Source organism: Necator americanus, chromosome III (genome assembly GCF_031761385.1).
Source record: "Necator americanus strain Aroian chromosome III, whole genome shotgun sequence".
Taxonomy (NCBI): Eukaryota; Metazoa; Nematoda; class Chromadorea; order Rhabditida; family Ancylostomatidae; genus Necator; species Necator americanus.
In genome coordinates this window covers 1,304,167-1,322,606 of record NC_087373.1, presented here as the reverse complement: position 1 = coordinate 1,322,606, position 18,440 = coordinate 1,304,167, and the positions used below count along the sequence as shown (strand labels likewise).

At 41.3% G+C, this 18,440-nt stretch overlaps 1 protein-coding gene across 3 annotated transcripts; it reads right to left on the bottom strand.

Annotated features, from left to right (window-relative positions):
* Positions 1–495: 495 nt before the first annotated feature.
* Positions 496–18,174, bottom strand: RB195_008282 (uncharacterized protein; the record flags this gene model as incomplete). Of its 3 annotated transcripts, XM_064194708.1 has the most annotated exons (55): positions 496–719; positions 813–979; positions 1,048–1,106; positions 1,219–1,356; positions 1,953–2,063; positions 2,121–2,240; positions 2,311–2,487; positions 2,543–2,593; positions 2,659–2,772; positions 2,953–3,024; positions 3,188–3,303; positions 3,363–3,512; positions 3,617–3,741; positions 4,060–4,172; positions 4,229–4,401; positions 4,462–4,653; positions 4,708–4,882; positions 4,948–4,989; positions 7,939–8,079; positions 8,148–8,231; positions 8,559–8,750; positions 8,813–8,891; positions 8,950–9,110; positions 9,189–9,353; positions 9,409–9,578; positions 9,657–9,865; positions 10,103–10,209; positions 10,285–10,431; positions 10,515–10,742; positions 10,800–11,042; positions 11,098–11,192; positions 11,311–11,461; positions 11,563–11,664; positions 11,766–11,942; positions 12,082–12,148; positions 12,228–12,364; positions 12,519–12,688; positions 12,768–12,876; positions 12,954–13,037; positions 13,193–13,386; positions 13,517–13,637; positions 13,700–13,852; positions 13,929–14,138; positions 14,191–14,334; positions 14,816–14,976; positions 15,033–15,186; positions 15,245–15,331; positions 15,454–15,528; positions 15,592–15,777; positions 15,840–15,920; positions 16,311–16,375; positions 16,470–16,540; positions 16,881–16,973; positions 17,951–18,051; positions 18,115–18,174. In XM_064194708.1, the coding sequence occupies 55 exons, from the start codon at positions 18,172–18,174 to the stop codon at positions 496–498; spliced, it is 7,293 nt and encodes a 2,430-aa protein (XP_064045852.1). The 3 variants fall into 3 exon arrangements, with proteins under 3 accessions (XP_064045852.1, XP_013293401.2, XP_064045853.1); XM_064194707.1 differs by lacking the exons at positions 496–719; positions 813–979; positions 1,048–1,106; ... (13 more) ...; positions 4,708–4,882; positions 4,948–4,989 and having other exon boundaries at positions 6,634–8,079; XM_013437947.2 differs by lacking the exons at positions 7,939–8,079; positions 8,148–8,231; positions 8,559–8,750; ... (32 more) ...; positions 17,951–18,051; positions 18,115–18,174 and adding an exon at positions 5,196–5,210.
* Positions 18,175–18,440: the final 266 nt, after the last annotated feature.

Here is an 18,440-nt window from a genome sequence, read left to right as displayed (position 1 = left end):
CGTGGACTTAGAAAAGAAAACACCGAAGCGTCATCTCTATATGTCAAGTTGCCTATGTCAAACACCAGTTAATAAGGCTACACTTTGAAAGATGCATGATAAGCTCTGCTACAGCTCATCAAATTATCCAAGTAAAAGTGAGTAAAAGTAACAAAGAAATGCTTAGCGAAAAGAAAAGACTTCTGAGATCAGATAGAAGAAAGAAAGCAATAATCTGGACAAATCCAAGCGCAAACAACAATTTCTCGATATTGAGCAATATTTTTTTTTATTAAACAGACTGAACAAGATTTAAAAAGTCACCGAATTCATACTGAGAACATGAACGCGACCGTGAACGATCAATACATCAATGATTCATCAACAATAATTATATAAATGCTTGGCAATCGTCCACAACATGAAGAAAAAAAACACGAAAAATCAAGCAGATAGACTCTCTGGAATAAATTAAAGCATAATACACGTAATTCAGATTTTTCAGCACTGTTTTGATCAGGAAGCATGAGATGGTGAGGACTGCCTCTGAGGCATTTCTTCGGCTTGGGCCGATGATTGAGGTAGTGAAGGTGCAGCTACTGAGTGCTGTTCCTCAGGTGCTGCTTGATGAGGTGGGGCGATGACAACTTGGGCTACAGTTTGAGGTGAGCCGTCTCGGGACGCTGGGCCTAATGGCCGAGATTGAGAGAGTAACTGCCTCTTCACCGTTACTCCAGTGGCTGAAAGGGAAAAACGAGTGGCGTTTTCATGTCTTCTCTCCATTATATTGAGTTAGGGGGGTAGCGCTTAAATAAGGTAACTATGCTGCTTACCCTCCGAAAACGGTGACGGATGGCGTACAGCAGGTGCACCAGAGGGTATTAACGTGGCGCTGCCTGGCTGACAAGATTGCAAAGACTGTGAAGAGCTTGATGTCGCCACTGTACTAGGTGCCATTACAACATTCATTATTCGAGTACCTTGCGGAGTGAAGCCTCTTCTGTAAGTGAGAAAATCCGGTGGTTCCGAAAAAAAAAGAATGTAGGAAATGTTAGACGAGAAACGCACGGTACTGCACGCAGCTGATGAGGTTGTCCGGATCTTGTTGGTACCATAACAGCGGTCATCTAGAAATGACTAGATTAGCTGATGTTAAGCAATAAAAAAAATAGCTCATTGCTGATGTCTGAATGTTGTAGAATTAATGTGTGGAACATTTTAGTTCTCTAAATAACTTACGGGTGACTTCTGCCCGATTGTCCTCTTTTGAGGAGGCAACCTTTGCGTTGAAACCATTCGAATTTGTTGCTGTGGCACAACATAGGGTCGATCTCCACCTTGAGGAGCTTGCTGGACGAACATACGAGGTGCTGCGGGCTAAACAACTAAGATAATTTCATGTTTCTTGCAAAAATTATGAAAGAGGGCTGCGAATCGGGCAACTTTGCATCGAGCGCTGATTTTTTGTTTTCTCAGATCATTGGAGTGAAGTGTCACTTGCTGTTAATTCAGAGTAAAAAGGTCGCTTAAGCTGAGTTTGGTGCTGTGTGTGAAGAAGGACCAGTGCTTAAAAACGGCGCTTGTCGCTTGTCTTGTACACATCTTTACGCTTCAAAAGTGGGAATTTTGACCTCAAAAATAGATCACATCGGTTAATTGTCGCAACTCATCAAACTGAATTAATAATCATTTCTTCGAACTCTTTTTAAAAAAGAAAACACTGCGAATTCGCCAACAGTATACTCCCGTTGCTGTTCTTCCCAACGCTAACTTCATAAAAAAAAAACAAAAAGGAAGGTTGTAAGCTTCACTCAAAGCTAGACATGATATCCGGTAACTCACAACTCATCAAGCATCACGAAAAAAATAACTCGACTATTTCCTACAGTAAAAATCGAAACTGGTTTCAACAATCACGTCAAATCGAAATCACAAGAACTTTTTCAGTGTATTATAGTACAAACCAGGCTCACCCGTTGCATAACCCTCCCTCGCTGAGGTCCACCAACTGTGCTCGCCCCAGGTTGGAACAGAGTGCTATTACCGGAAACAGTTTGAACACTCGCCATGTACCCGCCTTGTACCTGAAACTTGCGAAAGACTATTTTGCATTAGAAAAAAGGTAGAAAAGGAACACTAACTCTACTGAGGGAAGGAGTTGATGGTGGAGTTCGTTTTGCTTGTGCAGAGCTACTAATAGAACGGTAAACCGGCTGACCGCCCTGGCCTATAGTCATGCCATCAGTTGTTCGCGTAACAAACTGAAAAGGCTCACACAACTCTCTGAACTAACTCTCCAACTCAACGAATGAATAGAAAAAAAACAACTACCTGCATCCTTGATGAGGGCTGCAGCGAATCTTGACTGACAACAACGTAGTTATGTTGTGTATTTGGAGCACCGCCCTGGACATGTTGCAACGTTCCAGCTATTGGCACACCAACTTGTGAATGTGATCCAACGCGGCGCATTCCACCGACAGGAGAATGCGACTGCGACAAAACTCCCTAAATGTTATAATAATTACGTCGCTAAGTCTCAGCAGTTACGGTATGAGCCTACCATGGGGATATCCTGCGGCACTGAGGGTTGTAATTGAGGAGGATGTTGCTGCTGAAACAGCTTATTTTTAGACGGGTTAATGTCAGAAAGTAAGGAACACAACATTAATGACTAACTACAAGCTGCGGCACTGATATGACGATAGGTATTCTAGACTGGACAACGTCGGGTCCTGCGGTAACAGCTGGTGGTCGGACACACACGGATATGACCGGATGAGGAGGTGAATTCTAAATCGTAGCATTCTACAGAAGAAAAAAAAACTTGTGACGGAATCAAAACCACCAATCGTCTAAACAAATAACGCAGCAGTTACAAACACATACTTCGAAAGGAGAGGTTTAGTGGAATTTCAAGTTATAAAGTTTCTAGTCAATGAATTTTGCAACTTAGAAAACGATGAAACTAACCGGTCTCTCGTTGTTAGTTTGCTGTTCAGCCAACTTCTTCTTCGCCGCCTCTTGTGCTATCCTCTTCTCTTCCTGGAATTGTAAATCACTTTTGCTGACAAAAACATTCAAAATGCTTTCTCAAAGTGGAAATAATGAACAAAAAGGTAGGAATAAAAACAAAAAAATCAACAGAAACACTCCAAAAAAAACCCTTTACGAAGCCAAATAAAGTGAAGCTAATATAAAAAGTTACCAAATTCTTGACGATATCATCTGGGTACATTGTTGAGGCATATCGAACTCCAAGAACAGAAAGTCGGTTCTCCTGTGCCGGAGGCAGACGGCCGCTTGGTTCAAGCCACCGTGAGTCTGGAGATAAATACGTTGCATTGTGAATGCATGTGGAACAAAATTTAGTAGTTTTTTACCAATTGGTCGGCGTTGTTCTCTGAACTCGTTCTGTCGCGATGTTAGGCTCTCTATAAGACGAAGACGTCCAGTATACGATGCGTCACGCAATCGATCAGCATCGTGAGCATACTGGAGATCTGTAGAGACACGGCCCTTGCGCAGATGAACTACAAATAAAGCAGAAAATAATTCCGAACACGTATCCATAGCCACAGTATAATTAATACGACCACAAGAGTAAATTCAGTTCGGAGAATCATCCAGAACATACCGACTTCTGCTGGTGTCAACGGCACCTTTCTGGGTTTCTTCGTTAGAGGGTCAATGACCATCAACTGACCGCTTTCTCGTGGTCTTACGACCAATTGGTACCGGATTGAACACTGCCTCGGGGATCTAGACAGTTGGGATTTAGATGAGCAACAGTATAAACCAGGATCAAAAATTCGAGGAAAATTTGTCAAGATGAAGAGCTTTGTTCATGACCGAAAAAAGGAGGCTGGAATGAGCGTTTCAAATTCTGCAAATCAAATTCTCTAGGCCCAGATACAGAGCATTGGCAGCTTACATTAAAGCAGCCAATTTTCCAACCCTCCCCTCTGAATATTTATGAACACAAAAAATCATTACCGGAAACTTATTAACGAAACAGAAGCGTAAATAAAGAAACGTTTAGAACAACTTCATTGGAGATAAAATATGACTATGAATCACCTGTAAAACCTGGTAACCCTGTTCACAAATCCCGAAATATACTCCCAATTATATCGCAGAGACGTTTTTGTTCGGTCGAAATTATGGCACATGATATCTTCATTTCGAATGGCCTGGAAAATGAGCAAGATATTGAAAACACATTCTACGATGATTTAGATTCTCCTACCGTGAGCAACGCCTGGTCTTCGATGACATTCCATTCTGGTCCATCATAGTCTAATTCTTCTCTAACAGCAGGAGGAGGAGTTACTGGTCGCATAAGCTCTCGTCCTTTCTGTTCCAACTGGCGAGGTGTGACACGCCGCTCCTTTCTCGAGACCCGATTTTCAGGTATATTATCTTTAAAGAAATTAATCTTAACTTAAGAACTTGAACAGTCCCTTACAGAATATATCATACCATTTTTGAGATCATGGTAACCCTGCATGTATTGGTCAAATTCGGCTGGCGAGTAAGGAACTGGAATGTTCGCTGCTGGTGGTGGAGTGTAGGACTTTGGAGGATTATGGAGAGCTTGTTGAAGCAAACTCATCACTGCTGCATCGGATGACGACATTTGCGAGCTGCTGTTTGGTGGAACCGGAGTAGGTGCTGCAATTTTTGTATATCCTAAGATCTCTACAGATTAAACTAGGATATTCTCACAAGTCTTCTTCACTGGGCTGATAGGCCTGTTAAGTGAACTGTGAAGCTCATGTATCTCCAACGGAAGACATTCTTCAGGCATAAAGTCACGATCGTACAGTAGGTCGAGGCAATCGTCGAAATAGACGTCATTTTCGGAGTCAGACAATGGTGGCGTTGGGAATGGAGTCCATGTCTAAGAGGTCTCCGTTTGATCACTTAACCTATTTCTAACTGTTCGGATAATGTAACCAAACTTACCGGCATGATCTGATTGAAGAAGTCCGGGTCATCAGCAAACACCTGTAAATATTTAGTTTGAATAGATTTAGTGTGTACTTTTCCGTAACAAGTCTGCAATAAAATCGGTAGTTCACGGTTGGAATTTGATGTGGTCTTTGCGTATTACCATCATTATTTACTAGTAAATTGCTTTTACAGATGAACCTCTTAGCATTTTTTTAAAGGTAGCTGTTATGTTCTTCATATCTAGGAAAGCGGCAGCTCACAGATTCATGAGACATTTTCGTTGAGATAAATGACAAATTTGTTTGTGTTGGAATATAACATATGTCCCAAAGAAAAACATGGTTTCTAGCGTACATATCATAGAAATATTTAACATTTTTTAGGGTTGCATTAGTGCAAAGACACATTGGTGTATTCAGTTCGAAGATAGACACATGAAAATGAGTTTCTCCTTAGAAAACCGGGAAATTCCTCACGGTTTTTTCTCGTGTTTTAAAAATTGGTATTGGTTCGCTTCTGTCTTCAACATTAACCGACACATATGTATTTCTATTTTTAGCTTTTTTTATATTTATATGTTTTTATATGTTTTTTCTTATATAGATACGTTTTTGATTTTGTTCAACAATTTTCGAAATTCACACCCTTTTCATGCGTTCTTTGAAAAACAACTTCTGCAACCGTGCGGTCTCAAGCAAATGTTAACCATTTTAAGGATTAAACAGTTAAGCTAACATTGATGTATTACTATTACATTATATTTTTAAAGAGAAGGGATCACGAAAAGTCCGAATCCTTAAGTCAAAGTGTTTGAAAAGAGAACTTTTAACGGCACTCAGGACACGTGTAACTTCGAAATTAGCTTAATTACTCATAATCGTCCTTCACGAACTACACTTAAAGACTTAAACTTCTTTCCCGAGGGAAATTCTGAATTTGCCGTTCAATTCCCCACCACGGCGAGTCGTAAACTCTTTACAGTTGATCTGGTATCCAGACTATCTGATTAGCAAATCTGATTTCAAAGCTATTCAAATCGCTTAATGAAGGCTTTCGCTACTGTACATCGATGTGCTGCTGCTGTATGGTGAATCGCACTACGCGTCGTCGCCGCGCGTCGACTGTTAGCTCTTGACATGTCGGCGGCGGCGGCGAATCGCTGAGCGACGGACCAGACCGCAACCGCACATGCGCGACGCACAATCAACGCGGATCGACGGCCACCAGCGATACATCAACACACACGAACAACGCATCAATATACGTTTATCAAACGATTTCATAAATCAATCGAAAGTTAACGCACAGAAAACAAAAACCTCTCAGTCAATTCAACAGATGTGCAACATATACATGCAAAACGCGGAAACAACGTACAAAATAACAAAACTAATGCTACTTTACTACAAATTATTCGATGGTGAAATCGTTTAGCACCGAGTATTTTACTGAGTCTGTTTCAAGCTAGAATTTGAAATCTACGTTTTGGTTACGAATGAAAAGCATAACGGGATACGAACAAAGTGACTGCTAAAAGGCACAATGAAACCGTCCATAACGGTAGTATGTGAGATCGCGCGGAAAACAAAAACAGACAGCAGAGTAGATGAAACGCGGCGTTCAAACATGCTAAAATAAGACGTAAATTCAGCTGAGCACTTATAGGATATACAGACAAGAATACCGAGAAGCTTCTCATCATTGCTGCCCTAACGAAGAAGGTGAGCCGTCTGGCTGTGATGCTCCACCCGGCCGACTTGCACGAAACTGCAGTCTTGGTCTTTCGTACTCACCAAGTCCAGGACGTTGGATAAGCCTTGGTGATTGCGCTGGCACTGCTGAACTTCTTGGCTGTACGATTAACCGTCGGACAGGCATCGGTGCGGAAGTTGGGCGCACAATAGCATTACTGCTCGAGGCAGAAGACCGCAACGGCATTACAACTGACATATTGTTCGTCCCGCGACTGACGACAACATAGCGCTGTTGGGGTCGATCCGCTGATGTTGCTGTTAGCACAGGAGAACGAGTAATATTTGCTCTACGCACTAGTAGTGGAGAAGTGTGGTGGACTGACGGCCCATTAAGACTAGAATGGCGCGAAATCGAAGGTGAAGTCTGTAATATACGAACAGGGAGGCGCACTGGGGAGGACTGAACAGATGGAGAAGCAAGCAAAGGAGAGGACTGATTTGAGAGACGAGAAATGGTTCGAACAGGAAAGCGTGCTTGAGGCGAAGTATTTGTTTTGAATGGAGAGGATGGGACTGATAACGTGTTTAGGGGACGAACTATTGAGGGAGGCATAGAGGAGGAAGATGGCGATGAAGTGGCGGGAGTAGTGAGGACTGCTCCAGCAATTGTCGACGGGCGAACGCAAACTGATGGTGCGAGAGAGGTCAGAGGTGGGGCTTTCGTAGCAGAAACAGGTGAATTAGCTGATTTTGATGCAGGCCGTTGTGGAGACGTCTGGGAAGTCCCTGAATGCTGCGGTTTCGCAACCACTTTAGCGGGCACTGAATCGTGAGATTCTGAAGAAGTATCATCTTTCGTTGTCTTGGATGCCTCTTGCTTCCTGCTACGTCTCTTCGCCACTTCGTGATTCGGCGGTGACGCTGGAGGAGATGATGAAGGAGGTGGTGAAGCAAGTTTCTTTCTTGCTCGACTTTTCCTCGTAGAATCAGCTGTAGGAGAAGGAGTAGCAGAAACAGTGGTAGCAACAACTCGTGCTGCCGCTCGCCGAACTGCAGATCGCGCAGCCGTCTGTGCTGACGATTTAACTGGAGACAATGAGGAACCGGAACGTAAATTACGTGTTGAAGAGGAAATATTAGGTGATGAAAATGATTTAGGCGCAACAATGCGGCGACCTGATAGGGTCTTCCTAGGAGAGATAGATTTATGATGTGGTACCGATAACCGTTCAGAATGACGTGAAGGAACAACTTTTGCGGAGACTGTACCCGTAGAGGTTGAGACGCGATTTTTACGTCGCGATCGTACCTCATCTAAGAGCAGGCCTGCTCCGTAGAAATCATCATCAACACGTGAAGAATCCTCGTCTGCTGCTGGTTCAGTATCTTCATTACTAAGAGCTTTGTTGTGTGCTCGCACCCAATCTTCGCGTTTTTGCTCGATCAGCGCCTAAATTTAGAAGAGATAGTTAGGATGAAGGAAGACTGACAGAGATGAAACATGCATTCAAAGCTTACCTCAGCCTCTCTAACCTCTTCCTCGAATTCCGGCTTGTACTCGGCTTCAAGGAAATTGACCGCATATCGCTCTATCGGTTTCAACTGAAGAAAACAAAGTTAACCGAATGCTCAAAGTTGATTACCCTGCTGCTATAATCTCCTATTTTTAAAGCTGATTAGTTCGACTGGATGTAAATAACACTTCTGGCACGAAGCAGAAGCAAACGTTTCTTTTTTTTTTAACAATTCTTGAGCAACTTTGGGCTCTTAGAAACAAAAGTCACACCAATTAGTATGATTTTCTTTCAATTTACGAAAAAGTCTCGAACAACTAAAACCGTGATTACAACATTAGTTAAAGCCTCACATACAAGCTCGCTTTCACAACTGTAAATATTACGAATAACTCCATAGCTGCCTCAAACGTACCTGGCTGATAAGTTCGATGTATTTTTCATCCAACGGCTCCTCATTGTCTAGATGACTTTGGAAAACGCTCACAGAATTCTCACTGGTATTAACATTCTTCGACTCGTCAAACTCGGCCTTGTCCGCTCTAGTTTCCGCAATCAGCATCTTTGCTGCGGTTACATCTTGCTCATCTTCAAGAGCAGCCATTGCCTAAATCATAAGGTTTCATTGGATCTTAAACAATGATTAAGAACATTGCAAAGTTTACATACCTTCTCTACATCCTTCTGACTCTTGGGACCCTCACTAACCGCTATATCGCTCACATCAACGGTGCCATCAAAAAGATCACTGAAATGTGGATCATATCCTTGAGATAATGTTAAACAACACTTGCAGTTTAGCATACCGAATATTATCGGACTGTTTGAAGAATTCTGGTGTGAACCCGGCATCGTCGATCGCCATTTCGCCTAAGCGACGTTTCTGGATTGCTTTCCGTAAGATATTCTCCTCTATGGTTCGTTCCGAAATCAATCGGAAGATCGTAACATTTCGGGTTTGTCCAATCTATAAAACAAAACACAATAATTTGCAAGAATTTCTAGTGCATTATAATCTGCAAGAACGATTTATAACGGCCCGCACCCTGTGGCAGCGATCTTGAGCCTGCGCATCCATTGTTGGATTCCAGTCCGAATCGTAGAAAATCACCGTATCTGCACCAGTTAGATTAACTCCCACGCCACCGGAGCGAGTGGAAAGGATAAAACAGAAAATCTTGGTGTCAGCATTAAACCTTTCCATCATCGCCTGCAATTATAAGACCAATGATGAGAAATAAAATAACAGAAGAAAAACTGCAAACCTGTCGCTGTTCTATACCAGTAGTTCCATCTAGCCTAAAGTACTGATACCCGTGATAAGAAAGGAAAGCCTGGAGAACATCCAACATTCGCGACATTTGGGTGAAAATCAAGCAACGATGTTTGTTCACGTAAAGGCGACGAAGTAAACGTGCTAGTGCTTGCAGTTTGCCTTAAAAAGATTTCGTTGATCATGAGCAGGAAGAGTAACCTATTGCGAAAATTCGTGCAAACTTTTAAATGTACATACCACAGTCATATTCAATTAGACGAAGTTCAGGGAACTGTAGCTGTGAAGAGACGAGGGCGATATGGGTTAGTGGATGTGTCATGGATAACAACTCTCGAGAAGCCATTGAAAGTTGTTCATTCATAATACGAACATAAGAACCATGTCCTGAAGATGAACTCCACAGCGATGGAGCATCCGTGACGGCTGGATTGACCCATATCCAAAATCTGAACGAGCCAACGATGAATATTATCACTCTCTAGAAACGGAAGAATAAGCAGAATTCAAAGTCGTAGAAATAAAACAAATTGCAAAGTGGAAATAAAATCAACAAGTAAAGTTGAAATTATTTGTTTCTGTTCAAAATAAGAACAACTTGGAGCTATCATTTGAAACTCTTCCAAACAATCATTTCCAGAAAGATAGCAAGCTACAAAAAGCTACAATTATACGACATTAATAACCGTTTCATAGTATCCTCAGCCCAAGATATTAGAGAATCTTGAATGTCCAATGAAGCCGCACTGCTAATCTCCAAGTATCCAGCGTCGTCTGTTTTTCCATCTCCGATCTACATTTCAAGAAAAAATCAGCACACATATCAACAAGTAAGGAAGATCGAACAACATGAAAAAAAAATACTAACCGTGGGAAATAACTTAGAGACAATGGATTTTTGAAGCATAGAGATCAATTGTGTAGAATACATAGGGTTTTGTTGGCATTCGAAACGCTCAATTATTCTTCTCAACCTTAGGCGATTATTTTCTTCCATACGTTGCAACACCTCGACCTTTAAATGCAAACCTACATTATAAGGTATAGAAAGACTAGCATGGATATACAGATATTAACTCTTTCAGGAAAGAAACGAACCGGAACAAGTTCTGCAAACTCTCCACTAACAAGCTGCTTTTCAGATAAATCGGTTCGACGTTTCTTCAGCGGTGGACTCAGTCGGGCAGACAATTCTTCGATGCTTTCAATATAATCGTTGTAATCATGGGTACCACCGTTCTGCATCGAATGATGAAAGCCAACTGTTGCTGTTGACACCGTTAGCGGAGCCACTTTTGACAATGCCGTCGAACAGCGCAGAAAAGGCTAAATGGGACATTCTGCTGTTCTCACCAAATAATAATTTCTGCAAAGAAGACTTACATGAACGTGGACAGATGACTTATTCGTAGTTTCTCCATATGGAATTCTTTCTGTCTTGTTAGCATCAACACTAGATGTCATTGAAGCTGTTGAAGCTGCTCTGCCTGGCATCGCTGCCATGGCCGGCGGCGCAGGATTAGCCACTTGGGAGACAGGCACAGGAGCATTTCCTCCGGATTGTTGTTCTCCCGTTCGACTGGTTACTTCTTGTAACGTCTTCTCCCCGTTTACTCCAGTTACAACCTAAAGGTTATAAGCATAAAGAAAAAATAGATCAAGTGATCGATGAAAAAGATACCTGGCAAAGTTTTGCCCCTTTTCCCTGTTTAAGGCCATCCGAGTCAAGCACCAACCGCCCATCATCTACTCGTACCCGCATAGGCACTGGTGCGCCTGGAAAAGAAGATTCCACCTCTTGATTTACTATAGGACTGTACTGAGGTTAGATGTAATTTTCATGAAATCACAGGTTCTACGAAGCTCGACATTGAGAAAAATCACACTCATCTACCTGTACTGCTCCCAAGAATGCTCTCAATATCATCGCCGTCTCGTACCACCAGAACCATCTCATTCTGGGCAAATCCGGCACGTTGCAGCTCGGCAGCGCTCACATCAACAACCGAAGCGATTTCTGATGATTGGGCGTTACTTGGTATGGTCTAAAAGTAAAATTCTGGAAAAATTAGCGTGTAGAGTACACAGGAATAATCTCAATAAGAAAAGCAAACGGAAAAAAGTGAAATTGGAGCAACTTCCTCACCGTTCCACTAGCAATTGGCCTATGGAGTCGGAAGCCTGGAACAACTGGTGGGCGAGAATCATTCGACTCAGCCAGCTCTTCTATCAAGGGAGCTCGACCAACCTAAAAAAACAAACAGATTAGAACCTACACTTCGAATTCTAATCGGATAACCTTTCTAACCGAAATATTCGCAAAAATGGCGGAATTGCGAAATATCATACCGCTGACGAGCTTATTCCAGTGAAACGTTTCCGCAGATCAAAGAATTCTGGAAGATCACGACCAAATTCTTTCTCATCAAGATCTAGTACCAATCCAGGGCAAGAAAATCGCAGTTGATGAAGACAAAGGGGAGACTGTACTGCGCGAGGTTCAAACAGATTTGGATGGTTGCAGCACTACAAAATTGATTGTTTCACACAAAAGGAACTAGAAATTAAAAAAAATAAAGAAAAACAAGAATTCAAAAACAAGAACAAAAATAAAGAAAAACAACGGAATGGAATATTCCTGCAAAAAAAAAAAGAATATTTCTACCTTCCTCAACTGCATGACGATGTTGAGGACAGAGAGCATGTTACCAGACTTTAAGTTGTCACGCGTTCTAAAAAAATCAAATGATATTATAATTGAACAAAGACGATATTTGGTGAACAACAACAAAAAGATTAAACAAAACTTACGATCTCTGGCTCATAAAGTCGTCGTACAGGTACCTTTGCCGCTTTGATAAAGGACATTTAATTACGTGTTCAGTCTTTTTTGGAAGTTGTTTTTCCACTTCACTTTTCAATCTGCGAAGAATGAAAGGGCGTAAAACCTGGAAAATGTGACTGAACATGGAAGATATATAAAATGAACAAGATAAATGGAAGCAAAAAAACAAAATTATCGCCATAAAAAAAAGATTTTCTGAAGCAGAACCGCAATACTTCCCACATTCAAACTAGGATCTGTTGGATTTTCAAGCTCACCTTGTGTAGCTGCTGCACAAGCGGAGCATTAAATTCTACACTTCCATCCATCATGCCAGTAAGTGGATTGCTGAACCAATCCTTGAAATCGTCATGGCTCGCAAATATCGCTGGCATTAAAAAATGCATTAGCGACCACAGTTCCATTAACGAGTTCTGCAGTGGGGTACCTAGAGAAATTGGACATAAAGGAGTTTGGCAAGCGATAGAATATATGTAGAGATAGCGGGAAAAACAACGAGAACATACCCGTTAAAAGTAGACGACGTCTTGCCTTCACATTCAAAAGAGCTTGCCATCGTTGGCTTTTCCAGTTTTTGATGTTTTGGGCCTCATCCAAAATGAGATATTGCCAAGACTGAACGTATATAAACATTAATCTACTCGTAGTGCGGTTGGAATCAGAAACAAAAAAGTAAATTTTGAAACAGAAACCTTCATTTTGAATGCTCTAATATCAGTAGTTACAGTCTTATAAGATGTTATGCAAACATGAAATGCATTTGGTTTCGACCATCCCTGAAACAGTGGCTTCATCAACAAAGCTTGAACTAACATAAACAAAAAATTTGGAGAAATGAAAGAAACGCATGCAATACACAATAAGTTTTTTTTAAATGATTTTCCAATAAATTACAAACACAGTCACTTCAAGCCGGAAGCAATAACTCCACCTTGCGTTTCTCTGCTCGATCCTTCTGCGTTCCAAAATAGGTCAATATTTTAAACGCAGGACACCACTTTTTTAATTCCATCTCCCAGTTTAGAATAACTGAAGTCGGAACCACAATGAGGTGAGGACCCCAGATGGACTCGCAGCATGCAAGATGAGCCAACAGAGAAATCGTTTGAATAGTCTTCCCCAACCCTAAAAGTATAAAAGTTTAAGCTAACATAAATGAAAAGAAGATCCAATTTGAGGATCAAACGTGACTTAAAACCAGTTTGATACAAGATACGCAGAAAAAAAGTCAACTAAAGACTAAATGTCAATGTACCCATTTCGTCAGCCAGTATACCATTGAGATTCTTCTCGTATAACGTCACTAACCAATCCAGTCCTACCATTTGATATTCTCGCAACGTCCCCCTAATTAGAAAGGGCACAGCTGTTTTTACCTGAAAAGATAACGAAAATAAGGTAAACAAACAAAATAAGATTTTTGTGAAAGCACCAGTACCTGAGTTGTTTCTAAAGTGAAACCTTTCGGCTGGAATTTAAGTGCTGCCTCCGCGATGTTCGCTAGTTCTTGTTGCCGTTCATCACTGTTCACACTATTAAGCTTAGCGTAATCAACGCTTTCCAACATCCCACGACCGTCTCCGTTGCCTTCCTGGAAAGGAAAATGCACTTAGGGATAACCGCAAAGGGAGAGAGAATAGTTTCTAGACATCAGAATGAATACGTACCAAATTGCCATTTTGATCTTCCGCCACCTCCGAGTCTTCTTCGTCTACACTCATTTCCTCCTCTTCCTCATTTTTATGCGCTTCTCCAGAGCGAGTAGCAGGCGGCACGTCATTACTTCTCCCACTTTTGCTATCTTCATCGGACGCCTCTTCCAGCTTTGGACGTTTTGCTCTTGATTCTTCGATTCCTTCTTCGCTTAGTTTTCGCGCCTTGAGTGTAACAAATGATAATCAATGACTACTAGTGTTGAAAATCCTTTACCTTCTCAGACTTAGCTGCTAACTGAATTTCTTGCAATGTCTTGTTATCATCTTCTCCTTCCGAATCTGCAAGCGACTCGGAAGATACTGTGGTGTTACTAGAAGGTAATTGTAATCCCAGCGATGCAAGATACTCCGGTGGTAACTAAAAATAGATACAAAATCCAAGGTAAAAACACAACCAACTTTCAGAGCGAGAAAGAAAAAGTTTTAAAAAATAGTAATAGAAGTACCATGAGTGCTAATGCTACAAAAACTTTTATAGAAAGTCTCAAGAGTATACGCTGCTTTTTAAACCAACCTTTCCCTCAGCTATCCAGAAATTATCTGTTTACTTGAATTAATAACTTGATAGGAACGCGGAGCTTATCCAAGCAAGCAAAATGAACATTTTGAGAAAGTTTTGCACTTTAACATCATTGAAGCGGTACGCTGATCGAAAATCTATTATTTAAAATGTAGATGTTTTAAAATGGAGGGTTGTTAGGGACGAACTACAAAGAAAGCTATGTTATCAAAGCCGATTGCGGCTGAAGATAAATGTCGTTCGCTGGACTAACTCACTTTCGAAGTGAATTCGTAAATACTACCCAGTAGAATCAAAAGCAAAGCAATAGACTTCTCACCGAAGCTAAAAAATCATCCATGTCTTTGTCAGCATCCTTATTCAACGCCGAGACCTCTTCTCGAACATCTTCGTGACGTTCTTTCATAGCGGCTTCTTCACGCTCGATAGTGATCTCATCATCGGATTCGGATTCGCTCACACAGAAGTCTGCATCACCACCTGAGAAAAGGGTAATCATGTAAACATCGAAAATGAGTTCTCAGCTCGATACGCACCATTTTCGTCATCCCGAGATGTCATAGATGGCGTTTTAGATCCTTTGTCTTGCGTTAAGCCTTCCTGTACCATAGAACTAAGCTTATCAGCTTCACCCACGATGAAGGCCATATGTGCATCCAATGCTTTCCGCTTTTTTGATTCCAATATTTCCTTTAAAATTACTCTTGAATCAACTTGAAGCAGCACCAAACGAGTGTTCAAGAAATACCTGTGCCCGATGCTCCACAACTTTATCCACGGTTTGCCAGAAATCTCTAATCATTTTTGCAATTGAAGCACAGATTCTTTTGCCATCCTATAAATGGACACCACATAGAATAAAACTTCAAATTCGTGGATGAAGTTTATCCACAATCTCAAGTCATAAGATGACATATACAGAGACATTTAACAGAAAGAACGGGCAAATTAACATACCCTGATCAACCGCGCATGTGCACGTTCCTGGTCAGTCTCATCTTCCTTTTTCTGCTTTTGGATTGCGGCAGCGATCTGAAATCTCGAAAGCATAGAACCCTCAGGACCTTCAGTAACCCCTATTCAGAAAGGCCAAACCTTCCGAGCAATATTCCTTTTGAAATGCCGCTCCATACGGAAGTCAGTGGCCATCCATTTAACCTCTTCTAGTACGTAATCCCAATGGGTCTTATTTCTGGGTGGTTCCACACATAGAGGAAGTCTACTTGCGGTCCATAACCCCGCCCGTCGCAGCTCTGCTATCCTTGCCATAACTTGTGCTTCCTATGCGAACGCTTTTAGCATGTTAAATCTCAGATGACAATGGCATCAAAACTTGATCTGACCTGCTTCGCAGCTTTTTCAACGTTCGATTCTGTAGTGTTCACTGACAGAAGGGAATGTGAAGTGCCAGGGGGAACCGTTGGCTGAAATGTGAGAACAGTTAATAAAATGATAGATTTCCACAAAATACACCCTACAGTCTTCTGGACCAGCGTTCCTATTGTGCACCGATGTCAAGTTAAGACGAAATTAAAACGTTAAGATTAGCTATTGTCATGCAATGAATTATGCTTTTTCGAATTTCATAAATTCACGTCTGAGGGCAAATTTCGGAAGAGTCATTGATGCTGTGCCGTAACGATTGAGGAAGAATTGTGAAAGATAAAAAGTACATTTTAGATCAAATAATTGTTTAGTGTAATTTTGTGGATAAAGGAAGTACAAAATGTTGCATTATTTATGAAATGATCCATAAATTTGCAAGAAGAAAAACACACAACAAGGAGAGAAAATAAACTATCTATGCAACTTACTGCTGACGGATCTTCCACCTTCACTTCTATCGGAGATAATCGCGAAGGTGATGCCTGCGTTTGATCTAGAAAACAACTTTTGATGATGTAGAATATCAATCAAAAGCATGAAGCATTTATCGACCCGTTTCATGAAAGAATAACAACACTTGAACGCACCACGATTTCGTTGACGAGAAGATCGACGTGGTGATCTATTTTGCACTGATTGCATGACTTCACCCATTACCCTAGAACAACATCCTTTCAAAACCAAAATATAAGCGGTGAAACAATTCTTCCACTGAGAGTCTTGTACACAGACACAAAATGCAAACTAATCAATACACATGGTACTAATGATAAATTCACGTGTTAAGAAAAAGCAATGCAAAAAGCAATGCATGCATCACAAAATGCAAACAAAGGCACAAAAACAAGAACGACCACCTTTAGGATAAATTTTCACATTCTAAATTCAAAAGGACTGTTAAGTACACGTCGTGTTCACACGTGGAAACCAAGTTGAGCTTGTTAGTGCTTAGCTAAGACTGGTCATAACAAGAATAGCACGTAGGTTTCAAGGCTCACCGTCTCTCTAATTCTTCAAACGGGTTCTCCAATTTCAGAGGTTCTCCTGGTCTATCCATTCCGACTCCGGCTCCAATTTTATACCTCTGTGCTCTGTAATAAATTTACTAACTACATAAAAGTCAAGATTAGACGCAAATTTCCTTATATGTTTTGAGGCTCTCTTCCGGCCTTTGACTGGGATATCGTCCTGCTGAATCAAGAACAAAATCCTATAATGGCACGAATCCGCTCTCCTACTTCCAGTTATATCAGGATACAAGCAGAAACGTAAACGTGACACCTATTCTTGGCTGCGACATCACAAACGCGATAGGCTAAAGCATATTTCACTGCAGGACCGCCTGCAGGGACACAACTTATGATAATGTTAAAGGGAGCGGGTCGTGAAACTGACGTAGTTGGGAAGCCTTTGAGAAAATATAGAGTTCGAAGTGAAGATTACGAGTATGAGCGTGACTACACTCAATATCTCTTAATCGTTTTGAAGAATGGCGTTTTTTTTTCCTAAGAGGTGCGTGCGCAAGTAGAAGTGAGAAATGCTTCTACTTGCGCACTCGCCCACGATCGAGCGGGACCAACGAGGTCTCCTCACCAGTCTGTTCAGGCAAAACCAATGAATAGGCCGCTGAGGGAGCCAGACCATGTACAAAGGGCGCGTTCCAACATACTTCATTCCCACTCTCAAAATATTAAGAGAAATTGAGTGGGGCTACGCTAACTCGTAATCTACATCCCGAACTCTACATTTTCCCAAAGGTTTCCCAACTACGCCAGTTTCGAGAAACGCTGCTTTTAAGTTACTAGCGACCATAAACAGTTATTACATTCAATTAGAAACAAGAAGTGAAAAATGTTGTGTCCACAGAAAAGGTGCAAGTACAAACCACTTTCAGTTCATGAATTTAGCTCCATAATTTGGAGAGCGAAACAATGGAACTAGCGAAAAACTGAATTGTCTGCACAAGCTTTATGCCAGAGGTCAGGGTCAGCTGTTGAAGGGGTACTTCTTCGGACACCCACGAGTAAATAATAGTAATAACCAGTAAATATTACTGGTAAAAACCCACATTCTTAATCGGGTTCCACTTGTACGGCGCAGAAACCGCATAACCATGTCGTAGTAGAGCTCATTTCGATGCAAACCTGCTCCAGTTTGAGCAGTCAACGTCTATAAATGCACTAAGCTGCGATGCACTGGAGACATTAAATGAAGCTTCAATTTTTCACCAACCTCCTGACTTGTTGATGGTTCATCCACTTCCCCGCTATGAGACGCTTTACGGAATGGCATTAAATTGAACTGTACAACCGGGTGAAGAGCTTAAGCAAACAATGACAAGAAGCTCAATTTTCAGAAGATGGCCATGAAATCGAACAGAAGCGACAATTATATTCCCATGTTTCAACAATAACCTCACTTTCAGAAACCTGCGAAAACTCATTGATTTACTTGATACCTTACGGACGTTTTGAAGAATTTAACGTTTGACAGAGAGAACAAGAGAGAAACGGAATGAGAATAGCAATACTATGATAACAATCTAAAACTGATCATAA